Below are 13,302 nucleotides of genomic sequence, written 5' to 3'. Positions count from 1 at the left end.
ACATGTTTAAAATGGTGACATTGTTTAGAGTCATAACGACTGCAAGAAAGTAAAATTTGGCTTATTGTGACCTCAGTGTCACACAGACAACACATTGATGCATCAGTTCCAGATAAAAGAATATGATGAGTTAAAAAACTGTGACCAATGTGTAGTCTAGTTAGAACAACTTCCTCCAACAGAGGGTTTTATTTGTAAAAGTATGTGTTGACGTTGCTTACTCCAAGTTGACTGCCAAATGGAACAGAGCTGAGTCTTAAATACAGGACCATAGTCCATACATGGAACAGGCACAGCAGTGATAGTGCTAGAACAGACAGATTTAGCTGCAGTGTCAGCGAGCCCATTCCTGCAAATACCAACGTGGCCTGGTATCCAGAAAATCTGGATAGATGCAGATGTTAAAGAGAAATGGGCTAGTCAGTTTGGAATATCAGCGAGAACAGGGTGAGAATTAACGTGAAGCAATTTCAGGGCCAGTAGAGAATTAAGAAAGTCTGTATAAATTGTGTAATTTGAGTACTGCTTAGCTTCTATGTGATCCAGGGTAAGAGAAATATGGTGTACAGTTCAGCAGTGAACACAGAAGCTGTAGAGATTCTGCACACAACCATCGAACCACAACAAACCATGGCAGAGCCTACACAGTCATCTGATTTTGAACCATCTGTATAAATAGGAATGAAAGGATGGTTTGAAAGATGTTCAGCAAATAATAGACAGTATTTCCAATTGGGAGTGCTGCTTTAGTCAGATGACTTAAAGATAGGTCACATTTGTGAACTGTAAGAAGCCATGGTGGGATGGACTGATCAGTGGATACAGCAATGTTATCACAGAACAGACTCAATTCATCCAACTGCACCTGGATACGAAGGCCAAAAGGAGCAATGGCAATTCGCCTGTTCTGAAAAAGCATGGTCCACTGAGGAAGAAAAATACAACCCCAGGTTGGATGTCTTGGTAAGGAATGAAGTTGTAAAGCATATATTAAAGACAGTTGCAAACAGCAGAGGTGCAAAGAAGATAAATGAAACTACGTTTAAGCTCTGAACTGGGGAAGTCCAGGAAGCCTAAGTGCAGAGCCGAAGTCCCTGATGATGAACAGGGTCCAGCATCTTTAAGGCCAAGGTCCTGGCAGAGCCATAGACCAGTGATCCACAGTCTAGTTTCGAACAAATAAGAGCACGATATATCTTTAGACCAGAACATCCTCAAGTGGTGGAAGAGAGGATACAGAGGATGTTCAGTGCTCTTGTAGATTTGACCCACAGTTGCTTGATGTGTGGTATAAAGATCAGCTTATGGTCAAAGATAAGCCCCAAGAACAGGGACAACTGGTAGCACAACTTCACCGATACAGAGTTCAGCATCAGAGTTGATACCCTGTTGGTGGCAAAAGTGCATGCAAATGGTTTTAGAGAGAGAGAAGCTAAAACTGTTTGCTGTGGTTCACTTCAGTAAATGATTGAGGGCAGTCTCACTGCAGAAACTCCTTGGGTGGAGAAAACAGCAAGAATCTTTGACTTGGGGATGTTTTTCAAACCTCTCTCAAAAATAACTCCTCATGACGAATTCAAAGTAGCACAAGGCATAACCTTAATAGGTATATCTACAATCACCTTTGAATGCAAGAGGAGTTCACTGTGTTGAGATGTGGATGTTTCCACCAATATGTCACCAGAGTGAAGCTTTTTGACTGATTTTGGAGAGCCAGCAAGACCCTCTAGTCCTTTCTGAATTAAAAAGGGAGACATTTTCCCTAAAGGTTTGTCTGAAAGTGAGTGCAATATAAGAAAATGAGGTACAACAGGTGATACGGATGGTGAGGATTGCTGCTTAGAATCTTCAAGATGTGGTTGTTTACCTATGGACTGTTTTTCACTATTTTATTTAAGTGTTTATTTGGAGGATCCATAATAAAAAAAAAATATTTCAGTGCCCACTGACCCCATGCACTATGGAACTCTATGAAGGAACACACTACAATGCCAAACAAGGACACTGCAGCAATGCCAGGGTTTCATGAGCACTATACTCAAACACCAGCATCAGACACAATGTCTACAACACCTGTTGAGAACATCCAACACTGGTACATGTTTGGCCCTACAAGAATTCAAGGCCAAAGTGGTGTGTTAGGGTTGGACCCCTCAACCACCAGGATCTGCTCCTATCCTTCATGGGTCACCACACACAGCAAACAAGTGGGTGGATCTTTAGATCCCAGAGGAGGTAAACTGAAAGAACAGAACCTTCCCTGGAATGTCCCCTTACCACATACAGGAATCCACACCAAGGGGAGTTGTTGGGAAGGGTTACAAGAATGGTTCCTGGGATGAAGAGGTTGTCACAAAATGTCTCTCAAACTATTTTCTCTTGAAAAAAAAGAGTTAGGAAGAACTGATTGTTGTGTTTAAAAGTGTAAAGGGAACTGATAGTGATAATGCATCATATTTTTCCACACTTAACAGTGAGAAAAGCAGGACTAAGAGGCATAAATATAGGCAGGGTAGGAGTCATTTTCAGCTAAGACAGTTTTATTTTTCTAACAGGGTGGTTGTCAGTTGTCCTTTGGAATGGGTTGCCTTTGGATGTTGTGGAGGTAGTAAATTTAAGTGATAATGGCTGGCTTTAAAATATTAACAATCTATTTACTAATAGATTTAGAGTATGGAACAACTGAGATAGACCAATATGTCCCATGTTGTCCCAAAATGTTATGTTATCTAGATATTGCTAGGTATCTACTCAGCCCCAACCATACAAAGAAAATGGTGGACTGCACACAAGATCAAAATCAGGACATGCAGAGTAATGGCCAGGGCAAGTGAACTGTTAGTAAAATATACTCCAACTGCTATCATAAGTAAGCAGAGTGCTATACTGCAAACAATCAAAATGACCAAGAGGAAGTAAGCAAACAGAATCCATCTGACAAACATCCAAATTAATCATAGGAGTCAGGAAGTACAATATTCTGGACTTATGGGTCTGTGTGTAAGCTTCAACTCAACTGTAAGAACAGTTAATTATCATTATGCACCCAACAGTTTAAGGAAGAAATGGATTGCCTCCTCAATGATAGGTACACAGGATCATGTGTCCCAAAACCAGTACTACAACGCAGACAAAGTCCTTCAAGTACAACTGTACGAGCATGGATATGAAACATCCTGCAACTGGAATTACTGGGCATCTACTGATCTCAACTGTAGGAACAGGGCACTATCTACCTGAACCTAGGTATTACAAGAAGGATCCAGCACTGGCTGGTCAACCTCCCACCAACATCAGTAAACCTGGAATTAAATTTCCAGGGGAAGGAAGGAAGAAGGGTTCCTAGCTTTTCCCTCTTCTGATTTGAGTGGAGTGACATAAACTTTACAATGTGCATTCTACACTCATGAGGAAACCTCCTGCTAAACTTGTTGTTCAGAAATTCTAGGGGGGTCAAGGCATACTAGCCCCCTAACTTAACTGTGAAAAAAACTATTGTATATGAACCTCAATGTCAGATGAAGAGAAAAACCCTAAATAATCTTTGTTAAGGAAGGAGAGGCATCACAGGAAACAGGAGAAACATTCAAACCTGTGTAATTAATTGGAGAAAAGGAGTAGAAATACAAAAATCTTTCAGAGGTGCAGGACATGGCTGCAAGACATATAAATGAACAGGAAAAAGCCTATCTAAATCATTCTCATCCTGAACAATATCATCATCCTGTAGAGGCACTAGAAAATCAACTAATGGCTAACCAAGGTAGACAACCTCAATTCTAAGGCCTGGGTAACAGAAGTTTTTGTGTCATCAGTAACTTTAGAAGCTATAATGAAAATCACAGTAAATTTCAAGTTCATAATTCACAATAACTTGTGTAAAAATGGTAATTATAATCAGTAAAACTTAATTCTACAAAAATTAAATATGAATTAAGTCCAAAATATTGGGGAGAAATTACTGAAAACTTAAGCAAGAAACATTTCCAACTCGTATTGTGCCAATCAAGAAAGTGAGATTCACATATAGTAGTAAAGATGGATCCAGCTGCTCAAGGAAAATGTAGGTGTTCCTATTAATGAAAAGTTGTTACATGTTGATACATTCATCAGAAAATTACTGAATATTTTTCATGAATTTTTAAACAATTACAAAAATAAACTAAAAACTTAAATCACAAAAACTTTTTATATATTTGATAAAAGATTACATTGAGACATTTTGTTTTTAATCAAAAGTATGCTTCTCAAAAATTACAAATTGAAAATGCAAATTTTTGAAATACATTTAGTTAATTACAACATACAAGTAGCTCATGCAGGGCAATACATATTTGTATCTCGTACACTTGCATTGGCCAGAAGGAGATAACGACATCGAAGAACTTTTGCAGCTGCCTTGGGTTGTCTCTCTCGAGTAAAGATTCCTTTTTTGTTTCCAACAACTCTGTTTATTTCTACAAATAGATTAAAACATTTAATGTGAAGACTTACACTTGAAAATTACAATAGAGTTGCTATGTTACAAACACATTAAAGCATGCTAGTGAATGAACCAATTGAATTAACATCCCATTAAATTTAACACTCTCTCTTAAGCTACACATTTAACTTGTGCTTGAGTCTAACACATATTAAGTTCAATTATCATAGAAATGTTTGAAAAATGCTGGATTTAAAAGAGGGTTCATGAAAAAAATGTTAGTGTATAAAATAAAAAATTCATCAGTTATACTACTAGATTAAATATTTATTTAATGGTTTACAGTAAAACTTAATGCCTACTTGTTCAAATTACCCTACATGTGTGTTGGTCTAATATACTCTTGTAGGCTCTGCTTGTGTACAGTGGTGGTCTACCAGTTCCACACCTTGTTCAAGTGTTCATGCCTATTGGTTTACTTCATTTCTATTGATGTACACTGTCTTTTTATTTATATTGGCAACCAATGGTTTTTAATTAAAGTGTTTAAATATACATAATTTAAGTTTTGCTACTTCTGTTGTGTTAAAGTTAATATTTTAAATACTGTTGAAAAAAAACGTCCTTAAATGTCCCTGAGAAATTTTTAAGCCAATTTTCTGGTTCTAGAATTATACTCTTTAAGTGAAAATTTCATAGTTTCATAAAGAATAATTATATGTGTTACATTTTTCACGCACTAAGTTTTAAACCACTACTAGAAAAATAAACGAACTTGTAGTGATTAAGTGAACTCATATATTTGCATAAAAAGTTCTTACAAAAAGTAAACACCAATTACAACATATGTAAAAAGTTTGGTTTTCATTACATATGTATAATACCATCAGTTATAAAAATGAAGTTCCAATTGGTCCATAACTATATAATTAGAAAAGTTTTTTAACTAATCTAAATGTAGATGATGTTAATAACTTATCTTGTGAGTGTGAAAATAGTTTATTTATTGATACTTTTCATAAACATATTGTTACTGGTAATTTGAATAGTACAAAATATTATGTGAAATACTCATAAAAAGGATCTAAATACAGAATAGCCACAAAATGTAGTAAGAATAATATTCTAAAATCTATTGAAAATAACACTGATGAATATATTTTAAAACTTAACCATATTACATCTTATCTGCCTAGATGGTTTCTGGAATGGACGTTGTGTGCACTTAAAAAAATAAAAATAAAATTACAGAAACACCATAAAGATTTAATACTTCATCAGTTAAAAAATAAAATTCAAGAATTGCAAAAAAATATGTTATATTTTCCACTGATAAGACTAATTGTAACATTGGTATAATTTGTGAAAAAACTAATACATTAATTATGATAAAATAAATTAATAGTACACAAACATTTAAACTTGTTAACAAATCCAAAGATACAGTAATTAATAATTTCATTAAAGCTTATGATAAACTTTATTCTAAATAAAATTCTTATGTAGATTTACCGTTTCTTTATGCTATTCCCAAACTATATAAATCTCCAATTAAATTTAGATTTATTTCCAATTCAATAAGAACAATTATCAAACATCCAACTATATTATTAAATAAATTAATCAGTATTTTACTTCATAAAATAAAAATGTAAGTGTTAATAATGAAAAACACTTTTTGGATAATGATAAATATCAACCTATTTTAAAATATCTGAAAAAGTGTGAAGAAATTAAGAAATGAAAATTAGAGAAATTTTACTTAGAATTTATAATAACTAATTTTAGTTATGAATAAGGTCATTTTACAAGTTGATACTACTTTAGGAGGATATATGCCTTGCTGCATATAAAGGCTTGTTTAGAACATGATAGTCACAGCAAACTTGGTGAATGGGTGATGGTTGGGAGCCATACTAGTTTGTTTGGAGAGTTGGATGGGAAGCTTCATACTGGTATACTTTGTTTGCTGTGCTGTCAATTAGTGCCTTTCACTCTTACTGGGGACTGGAGTACTTCAAGAGGTAAGTTTCAACTTACCCCCAAATGGTACCACCTTATTTCTTTTTTCTTATTTTTATTTCAATTAATTTTTTCTTCTTTACTTGGAAGAGCAGTTATTTTTCCACAACTGTTTGCAGGCAATGAAGGGTGATATAGATGTGGGACACTGTGGGCTTCAGCACCCAAATCTTGCTCTCCTAATTTCTATTTCTATATCTATTGCTAATTTTTTATTTCTTATATGAGACTGATAGACAGTTTTTCCCCACTGAAATGTGGGTCCTACTTCCACAGTCACCTCCAAAACATAGGGTACATTTTATAATCCCAAATTACTTATTGTGTATATATTTAACACATTTAACCCAAAAGTTATTACTAGACATTTTTGTTTTCTATATTTGTTTATTAATATCTACTGTTTGTTCTAATAAATGCTAATGCATGGTTTTGTTTAGTTTCTTCATTAAAATTTTCTTTTCTCAATCTACCAGAGAACCAAAAAAAAAAAAAAAAAGGAAATTCACTAAGAATGTTTTTGATCAAATATAACTGATTTGTAAAAAAAATTAGGCTTCTTTTAGATAGCAAGTACAAACTATTAAATATAGTAAATTTAAACAACAATGTGATATATATAAAGTCAAATGATAATTGTTGAAATTTATATGCAAGCAGTTCAGTACTCTAAAACACTACATTAGTGTTACATAAAAATTCTTAACATTAAGTCTTCATTTTCTGTTTTACTTAACAACTGTTTCCATTATGCATAAATTCAGTTGAAACAGAATTAGAGAAATACTGAAACATATTATCTTTACATTAACTTTTATAAAAAGGTATAATACATGTTTCAACTTAAAAAATCTGTATAGCAGGCCTGAGTTTGAACAGCAAAGCAAGCCAAAGATGAAATTATTCCATAACAAATGTATAACTTAAAAGAAAGGACATCCTTAACTATTACACATGATAATATGCTCAAGTGATTAACATGTGTGCCATCAGTGAAACTTAATACACAAGAAACTTAAAAGTAGTCGCAACTTAATTGGTCACTAACAAATACGTGTTCTTAACTATACATCAGTAATCTTATGTAAAAACTTGAATATTATTTTATTCCTACACAAAGCCTTACAATAATTTATGTAATTTCCTTTTACACATTTTCTCTTACCATAAAATATTATGAGAATTGTAGCACTAGAATTTGTACAATTACAAACCTTTCTGCATCAACAAATTTCAATTTTGATAGCATTTTAATAACTAAGCAGCAAAAAATGTGATCATTTTTATCTGAGATTTGTTATCATTCACGAGTTCAATATACCAGAAAGAAACATCAATATCACAATATTGTTAAAGTTAAATGATAAATAAGATAAAGCCCTCCTTTTTCTTAGAAAAAATAAACATGGACATTGATACACAACAATAACATACTTATAATGAGTGCATACTTTGACATTGATTTTCTCTGCATTTCTAACTTGTATTACACTTATATCTGTTAGCACGAGTCCCATGCAATCAAAGCTAGTGATTTACAAAATTGAGAGTCGTGTATTTGTTATTGAAAAAACATCCACTTTTAATTTGAATCACTAGGCTTCTACTTAAATTGCTCTGTGTTTATGAGATAGAAGATACTGAAAAGATATAAAAGTTATATTGTAAAACAACTTATATCTAATCACAGAACATTTCTGCATATATGCCAAAAATCATGAAAGGGGAAACATTTTCAAACTGTTTTTCATAAAAGTAAATTAATCTGAAATAGCCTGTACATAATCTTTTTTAAGTAAATCTTTACCACTTTAATTTATGCAGGCAGTGAAATAAATGATCTCATATAACAGGTTTCTAGCTCATATTCTATTATAATATGTAATTAATCCAAAAATCTTTTGTTGATTAAAATTTTAATCATGCTAAATAGACAAACTGTATAGCAAAATATTTTCACACTCAGCACTACCTAATAATCACATTCTTATACTTCATAATGAATTAAAATCTGCACACAATGAAACATGTAACTGCCAACAGAAAAAATTGAAATTATTACCAACTGCCATACTATTGACAGAAAAGTTAGGTGATTACAAATACACACACACAAGTAAATGTAAATCTTAAGAATTTTATCAAAATCTGTCAATTAAATTAACTTTCTACCTTAATGATTCCAAGAAAGTGAATCTTGGTTGTTGCTGTTTATATTATGTATTTAGTATAGAGTATGATAATTTTACCATCTTCCAAGGTATTTATACAATACGTATTCAAGGATTTTGGAAACACTTTTGCAAAATCACACCAAGAGTACAATTTAACATGTAGACATATAATTTATTATGTATACATTTGGAGCTTTAGTACAGGATGTTCTGAAATAAACAACAACTAAGAAGTAGAAAGTAAAATATGTCAAGTTCAAATCCCTATACAGATGCAGAGGGAATTAATATGATGTTATCAATGGGAACCAACTACACACAAGGTGATTTACAAATGGTTTCTTCAGTCTGAGATGGCAGAAGGTGTTCTATTCAAACAACAATCAAAATGAAGTATTCCAAAGTTGTTGGATTGGACAGGAAGCTTAATCAAACAGCTACCACATTTTCTGTGTATTATGTCTACATTCTTTTTATATGACTTTTTATAGGGCATGACTTACACTTGTAAATTTGTAAGTATGAATGAATTGCATCAACACATCCAAAATTCATACGCAAAAAAACTGGGTATAAACTGAAAACTTTGCATATAATTTGTGATGCAATATGGTGCGTGTATGTTGCAAAATCTTCATATGTTACTTTTGCACATTCTTCAAGCGATGTGCCTTCATGTTAAATAGTTTTCCAAATACAACTTTTCACAAGTTTCTATATAAAATTACATTGAAAAATAATCAAGAAAATTTTCAATTTAATTTTTATTTTCTTAACTTGTTTCTTAACTCTCTTTTGTTTCCAAGAATTTCTATTAATTTTTGTATTTAATGTTCAGACTTGAATATCTTATATTCCTCATGGATTTTCAATAGTACAACAATATCCTCAATGCTACTGTCAAAGTGTTTATTTTTGTCTTTTTAATAATACTTTGGAAAACTTATTGCTTTTGCCTTAAATAGTTTTAATCTTCCTTTATATTCTTTCATTTTTCTTTCAGAAAGATGGTTTGTTTTCAACATTAACACAAAATCACAACAGGCATATTTGCAAATAGCTGCCCTTAATTTTGAAGCAAAAGACTAAGGAAAGTAGCACCAACTGTCAAGTATTATACTTGTCTTGTCTGAACATATCATATAGTGTAATTTGGTCATGCATCCACAGCCCAGAGCATGTTTTTACTGGAAATTTTCGGATTCACAGTCTAAGCATGAAAACCATAAGGCTATGCCCAGTTCAAAACAAAAAATAACATAGTTTAGTATTTCCTAGATTATTTTAAAAACACATTAAATATTATAAGAAAATAATAGCAAGATACACTTTAAGCTGTAGAGACATACCACTACTAAAATATATATATATTTGTCTTTTAAATTATTTTCTTCCCTTTAGTCACTGATTTCTTCATCAGAATGAAAATAATTGTCTCATTTTGGTACTAGTATTATGCTGAACTGCAAACTTTTGTGAGTACTTTCTTAATTTCTGTAATGAAAGTTTAAACAAGAGTCATATACACGTATATGTATATACAGTGTATATTCTGGTTGTTGTATCTTTAAACTCATGAATTATGATCCAGGTTTAATCAAACTGATTTACTTCCCAACATAAATTAATTTTACAAGTATAAATTTGAAATTAAATAAAAAAAATTGTTTTAGGTGTTAATATTAGGTAGAATTTTAATTTTATAAATCAAGAGCCACTGTAGTTGACCTATAACTAATGTTGTTGTTTTTTGGCATTTTATGGTGCAAAGCAACAATGCTATCTGCATCAAACAACTAGTAGAAAAAAACAAAAAAAAAACAGCAAAAGTATCCTAAAGTGTAAAGAGAAATTAAGTTAAAACTAAAATAGTGGCCCAATGTCAGATAAAAACCTAAGTAAAATTAAAAAGACTAATGGTCCTTAAAAAATTAAAAACATTTGTAAGGTGGACAGTGTCACTATTGCCAATGACAGTGTCCAACATTAGAGGTAAACCCATAGTAAAAACATTTCTAAAATGGTGCTGTCACTCACAGTCATAACAACGGCTAGACAGCAACATGTGGAGTATTGTGACTTAAGTGTTACACAGACCACACATTGGAACATCAGTCCCAGATAAAAGAAAATGAGTTAAAAACTATGATCAATGTGTAACTTAGTCAGGACAACTTCTCCCTTCTGATCCTTACATAAAAAAAGATGGCCAAAGAGCAAAAGAACATTTGATCTGGAAAAGCTTGTTATCAAGTTGCTCACTCAAAGGCTACTACCAACTGGTATAGAGCCAAACCTTGAACACAGGGCTGCAGTCAATGTATGGAATAGGTATGGCAGTGATAGCACCAGAGCAAATTGACTTAGCTGTGGTGTCAAGCAAGCTCATTCCTGAGAATACTTACATGGCCTGATATCCACCAAAACTGGACAGTAGTAGATGATAAAGAGAAATGGGCCAGTCAATTTTGAATGTCTAGAGAAATAGGGTGAGAACTAATGTAAAGCAATTCCAGAGTGAGTAGAGAACTAAGCAAGTCAGTGTATATAGAACAGTTCATGTACTGCATAGCTTCTGCATGATCCAGGGCAAGAGAAATGGCATACAATTTGGCACTGAACACAGAAACTGTTGAGAGGATCCTATGTGCAACCACCAAATCATAACAAATGAGAGTCCATAGAATCACCTGATTTCAAATCATCTGTATAAATGGGCATGGAAGGATAGTTCAAAAGAAGTTTGGCATCATCTTCAGATGACTCAAATGTCACATTTGAGAATGGTAATATGCCAAGGTGATCTTATAAATATATTTATAGAAACTTAAGATTTTTAGTAAAATCAAATAAAACTTCAGACCACACAAACGACTCTCAAGTACAACCAGTTTCTCAATTTCAAAGATACATAATTTTCTTGGAGCGTGAAATCAAATTCAAGAATCATCACACATGTATTTAAAGAAAAATCATATACAACTTAATAATAACATATCTGCTGGTTCTGTAAATAAGTTATGGTGTGTAAGAGGATCAAAGTATTTTTGGATACAAGTGCAGCAACTGAAGTAATTTCAACAGTAGCTAAAATGCAATGAAAATTTAACAACTTGTAATATTATTGTAAAACACGTACCTTGTGTTTCTGCCTTGCAGATCTGCATCCATTATCAACAGATCTAAATGTTTATACAAGAGGAATCATGTGCAATTTTATGGCACATGTACAATACATTTTGTGTATGGCCAAGAGATACTTAAACAGAATGTGATACCAAAGTGGGGAAATACCAGAAAATACAGAAAGTTGTATACATTATATCAAAATAATTTTGAATATATATATCAATAAGTCATTTTAAAAACACACCTGATATGAAGCCATTGTGAAATGACATGTAACAGAATTACATCTTGATACTGTTTGGTGTATCTTTGGTAGTATGCTGCTACCAAAATTAATTAATTTTGGAAAATACATATAACATTTCTTTCCAAAGTAAAATATTCATGTATTCAGATTATAAAGATGTGTTCATAGTAGGGATTCAGAGACTCCATGACAAGAATATCACTTGTATTTAATAATGTTGCAAAACAAAGAAACATGAATCAGCTTGGGACAATAGGATCTCCAGAAAAAAAAACCCTACAATAAAATCTACCCTATCCACAGTAAGCAACATATACTATCTTCCAAGAGGAAAGAATTTATGAATACAAAAATCTGTCTACATGTTTCAGACACAATGTCCACAACAAACTTTCTCTTTGTTAACCTAAAGATAACCTAAGAAGGTTAAAATGTTGTTCTCTACTTTATTAGTAAAAGTGTTAATACTCATACCAGCTGTCCTGAGATACATTTTTGCAACTGGTATGTTTATTATTGTGATTTAATGAACAGAAAATACAGAAAGAAAGAAAGTACTATTTTATTCCTTTAATTTTCTTTTCTTTTTAATTTTAAATTTTATTATTATAGATATTGAAGAGTTTTATATATTAGCAAATATATATCACAGAATATGTCATCATGAAATACTACAGATAACATAAGAAAATGATGAACTTTCGTGGTAATAACCACAAGAAAATACCAAAAGAGGTTGAAAGATATGTAATAGCTTCAACTACTAGGAAATATCACTGGAATATACATACACTTGTGGATTCACTGTCTGGCACAACACTAAGCTAAATTCAAAAACATATTTTTTAATTTTATGCTTCACTGGTAATATTATTATTTTCTATTTAAAGGTAGTTATAAATATCACCCCAAAGTTTTATTTATCCATTTCTTTTGATAATTGTCTCTGCATTTTTAACAGCTATAGTGAAGTTCATTACGAGAAATGTGTTTCAGAAAAAAAAAAAAATCTGTTGTACTTTTTGCTTAGTTTCAACAATTTGATGAATTTAACTAATGATAAGTACCCTTTCACACAAATAGCTACATTCAGTATGCATACATGTACTAATTAAAGATGGCTGAAATGAAGGTTTGTCATATAAACTATAAAGAAGTCATATCAATTGATACAGTGTTAAAATAGTTTGCTCTCATCATTACTTAAGTATTTTGTTCATGTTGTTTAATTGTAAATAAGGTGTTTTACACAAGTGTTATTTGAAATAATTTAAAACTAAGTATCAGTGAAATATGCAAAAATAACA

The 13,302-nt window shown here is 32.0% G+C and overlaps 1 protein-coding gene across 6 annotated transcripts in view; it reads right to left on the bottom strand.

Annotated features, from left to right (window-relative positions):
- Positions 1–4,170: 4,170 nt before the first annotated feature.
- LOC143236467 (beta-glucuronidase-like) overlaps positions 4,171–13,302 on the bottom strand; it is a 45,858-nt gene continuing 36,726 nt past the window's right edge. For 5 of the 6 annotated variants that reach the window (XM_076474747.1, XM_076474750.1, XM_076474749.1 and 2 more), the window contains one exon: positions 4,171–4,457. In XM_076474747.1, the coding sequence (XP_076330862.1) occupies positions 4,315–4,457 (143 nt within the window). In that variant the 3' untranslated portion in view covers positions 4,171–4,314. The remainder of the gene's footprint in view (positions 4,458–13,302) is intronic. The other variant, XM_076474751.1, reaches the window with a different exon arrangement.

Source organism: Tachypleus tridentatus, chromosome 13 (genome assembly GCF_004210375.1).
Source record: "Tachypleus tridentatus isolate NWPU-2018 chromosome 13, ASM421037v1, whole genome shotgun sequence".
In the NCBI taxonomy this organism is placed as follows: Eukaryota; Metazoa; Arthropoda; class Merostomata; order Xiphosura; family Limulidae; genus Tachypleus; species Tachypleus tridentatus.
This window is presented reverse-complemented; position numbering and strand designations above follow the sequence as displayed.